The sequence below is a fragment of the Echinops telfairi genome, unplaced genomic scaffold (genome assembly GCF_000313985.2).
Source record: "Echinops telfairi isolate 266 unplaced genomic scaffold, ASM31398v2 ScPeMD7_7421;HRSCAF=8459, whole genome shotgun sequence".
Classification (NCBI taxonomy): Eukaryota; Metazoa; Chordata; class Mammalia; order Afrosoricida; family Tenrecidae; genus Echinops; species Echinops telfairi.
In genome coordinates, this window is record NW_022111321.1 from 12395087 (window position 1) to 12399049 (window position 3963).

The 3963-nt window shown below is 34.8% G+C and overlaps 1 protein-coding gene across 1 annotated transcript in view; it reads left to right on the forward strand.

Moving 5' to 3' along the window:
* Window positions 1–3963, forward strand: part of DYNC2H1 (dynein cytoplasmic 2 heavy chain 1) — a 298686-nt gene that overhangs the window by 10372 nt on the left and 284351 nt on the right. The window contains exons 4-6 of the mRNA XM_030887685.2: window positions 121–239; window positions 1131–1275; window positions 3636–3868. Coding sequence (XP_030743545.1) covers window positions 121–239; window positions 1131–1275; window positions 3636–3868 — 497 coding nt within the window. The remainder of the gene's footprint in view (window positions 1–120; window positions 240–1130; window positions 1276–3635; window positions 3869–3963) is intronic.

Below are 3963 nucleotides of genomic sequence, written 5' to 3' on the forward strand. Positions count from 1 at the left end.
TACTTCATTTTTACAACATAGTCTAAATTTTAAAATTTTGCTTAAAAATCAGTGAATGAATCACAACTTTCTGGCTTTTTACTTTAATTAATGATTCTTTTTTTCTCCTTCATTTTTCAGGAATTCTTACCCCAAGTGATGAGTTCCAGTTTTGGATAGAACAAGCTCATCGTGGAAATAAGCAAATTAATAGAGAAAGGGCCAGTTATTTTAAAGAATTATTTGAAACAATTGCAAGAGTATGTAATTTATATACATTGTTATTTATCAAGCTTATGAATGTACTTTACAATTCATTTTTTACTAAGTTTACCTCTTTTACAGTCATTTGATGTTTTCTGGCCAACTAAGTCCTTCATATATTGGAAGGTTTACTAAAGATATGTATGTTAATTGAGTAAAACTTAGAAATGAAAATCTCTGAAAAGAGTAAAATTTTAATCTTTAGTAGATATTTTCTAAAAATGTGTTCCCTTTTCAACAGACAGTTAGGGCAAAACAAAATTTATTATACTAATAAGGGTTTATCTATGAAGAGATAATAACTTCTGAAATATGTAAAATTTTAATTTCATATTTACGTGATTGATCATTCCTTGTATCCACATATTGTAAATAAATGGCCATTTTAAGTATGGTGAGAAAAAAAATCTATTCTTTGAAAACTCAAATTAAGTAATTTTCTCTAAGTCTCAATATTACTGTAGTAATATTGGTTTTAGACCTTTTAAAGCAGTGATAAAATATGGGATAATAAAACTTTTACTATGATAATATTGTTAGCATAACAAGCAAAATGTTTGACTCAAGCCATATACCAACTACAGTGAGTAGTGTGTATATGAATTTAAGGCACGTCAGTGTGGGGAATAAATGAGTGCAAGTTTAAAGTCAATGATGTGTAAATAAATGAATACTTTATACAATTCTTTTTCTTTTTACTTTCATAAAATATATATTTGAGAAAGAAATTGTGGGGTATATAAAGAGGTGTACATGTGGTCGAAAGAAAAGAAAATATGGCAGATGTTAGGATTGTGAGCAATTGGGAAAAAGCTGAGAACATTTTGACTGTATCATCTAACTAAGAAATCTGATCATGCTTAAAAATTAATACATTTCTGTTTTAGGAGTTTTATAACTTGGACAGCCTCTCCTTGCTGGAAGTTGTTGACTTGGTGGAGACCACTCGAGATGTTGTTGATGATGTGTGGAGACAAACAGATCACGACCATTATCCCGAGTCACGGATGCTACATCTCTTAGACATCATAGGTAGTAGTTAGTTGTGTTACAGGATTTTCTGGGTTTTTTTGTAAATGAAACCCAGGATTGATGAACCTATAGGGACAGCATGTAGAATAAGGGTTTGGGTGGGGAGTCGGGGATGGGGCTGGTACAGGGGTGCTGGGGTAAAAGGGAGACAATGTCAAGGAGTCCAGGAAAAGAAGTATTTTTGGAAACTGGAAGCAGTTGTACATTTGTGCTTGATGTGATTGAACTATGGAGTGATATGATCTATTTATTAACTCCAAATTTAATACTAAATAAATTAAAAAACAAAACATAGATCTAGGAATGGGTTTTGGGCTCGCACTAACTCCCAGCTCCAACTTGAGAAAAATTTTTACTTACCTCATGGCCCTGCTTGATACTCACCCTCTGGAAAGGAGCACAGAAAATAAGGGTGCTACAGCAAAATGTGGCAAAGAAATTAGATGGTGCCTAGCTATCAGATAAATAGCATTGTGGGTCTAAAAGGCTTGTTTCCAAACAAGCAGCCTTCTAAGGGAGATGCCAACTAAGTCCACATGAAGAAGCGCACTATCATCAGTCACCAAAGGATTGTAAACCATTTAATCCGAAGTTGAAGGAGATGTTGAATTATCAGAGCCTGCATTGTGAGAATCAGGTTTGCAGAAGGCTATGGATGACAGTGGAACCCAAGATTCATTTGTGGGAACTACAACTCTATACACAATTGAGGGGTGGGAGGAAAGTGGTTACTAAACAGAGTGCATTGGCGAGATGACTATAGAAGATAAAAGGCATAAATCTGACTTGACCAGTTAAAACGTTGTCAGTTGATTTCCCTCTCTGATGCATGCTGGACCAGATCTGGCTTTCAACATTAAAAAAAAAATGTATTGGTTTTTGTTTGTTCATATTAGGGTGTATCTCAGAGGTGTTATGTCATTGGAGGTCACCTTCATGAAGTTGTCATATATGTTTATGTGTTTCGGTATATGAAACCCCGGAGTGATGAACCTATAGGAACGTAATAAGGGTTTCGGGGGTGGGGGTGCTTGTTACAATGGTGATGGGGGTGTGGTAAAAGGGAGATAATAGCAAGGAGCCCAAGAAGAAAAATAATGTTTGGAAACTGGTAGCAACTGTACTAATTCTGCTTGATGTGATTGAACTGTGAAATGATATATGTATTACATCCAAATTAATAATAAATTGAAAACTTGTATAATTCTGGGAAGCTTGTCTTCCCACCCTCTCCATCTTTTAGTAGACTTTAATTTATCAAACAATTTTAGATTTACATAAGAGTTATTATGCAGAAACTATAGAGATCCTGTACATAACTCTTCCTAGTTTGTCATAGTTTATTTCCATTTTTCTTTTAAACACTTATGTAATATGTTCCTTACTGTAGTAATTGTGACTTGAAGTGACTTTTAAAGCAAATCAGATTATTTCAGTAGATATTTATAGTTACTAGATGAACTTAAACCATATGTGCCAGATTCTTTGACCATTATTACAACTAAATTAAGATACTTAGTTTCTTCCCTAATTCTTCTTTGTTCTTGGGTAAATGCTGCACTCTTGATCTCATGTGGGTGGTTTTTTAAAAGGTGTGTACTTCCCTAGTGTTACTCTTCCCCTTATACACCTATGTATGGTTTAACGAACAATTGAGTCATAGGGTTTAGTTAAATTCCAGACCTTAAAGGTGACTAAGGGCCATAGTCTTGGGGGTTCTATCAGTCTTTAGCTGACCAATAAGTCTAGACTTTGAATTTTGCTGCACATTTTCTCCTGCTTTATCCAAGAACTTTTAATAAGACCCCGTTCTTATTAGCAGTTTGCTTGTAATGTTAGCTGGGTATCAGCTCATTGCAGGTCTGAGTGTGGTGGAGTTGGTCTTTGAATGGGCCACTAGTTTACTGAACTAATTGTTTCTGTGTGCCTTCAATTTTCTTCACTGTTATTTTTTCTGGGCAGAGAGAAACCAATACTTGTACCTTAGAAAGAAAGCTGCTCACGAGCTTTTAAGAGCCCAATCACTGCTCTCCAAAGTATGATGTAGAATATTATTTTTGTAGACTAGGTTATGCCAAGTGACCCTGGTGCCTCCCAAGACCATGGTCCTGATCTTCAAAGGCGTACTTGATGTATTGAAAATTGCAAAAGTATAAACTGATGTTTGTGCTTAAAAATGATTTGTATATAAATAATACGGAAGGGTTATTGATTGGTAGTCTAAGGGTGTGCTTTGCATTTCAAGCATTTTTAGTTTCATAATTTGTACATGATTTAGTTTTGTCATAAACTTATCACTTCTTAAACTATTCTTTAGTAAGTTTATTTTTATTTATATCTCTATTTCATGTTGTTTTCAGGTGGCTCCTTTGGAAGGTTTGTTCAGAAAAAGTTGGGAACTATGAACCTCTGGGAAGATCCTTATTACCTCGTGAAAGAAAATCTGAGAGCTGGCATTTCAATTTGTGAGCAGTGGGTGATAGCGTGTAATCATCTGACAGGTCAAGTGTGGCAACGCTACGTTCCTCATCCATGGAAAAATGAAAAATACTTCCCTGAAACACTCGACAAACTTGGCAAACGCTTTGAAGAGGTACTCATTTGATGATCTAGGTCTTTGTGCTTAAGTGTGAAGTAAATTTCCTTTTTCTGTGGAACTTTTATAATTAACATGCATTACACATCTGA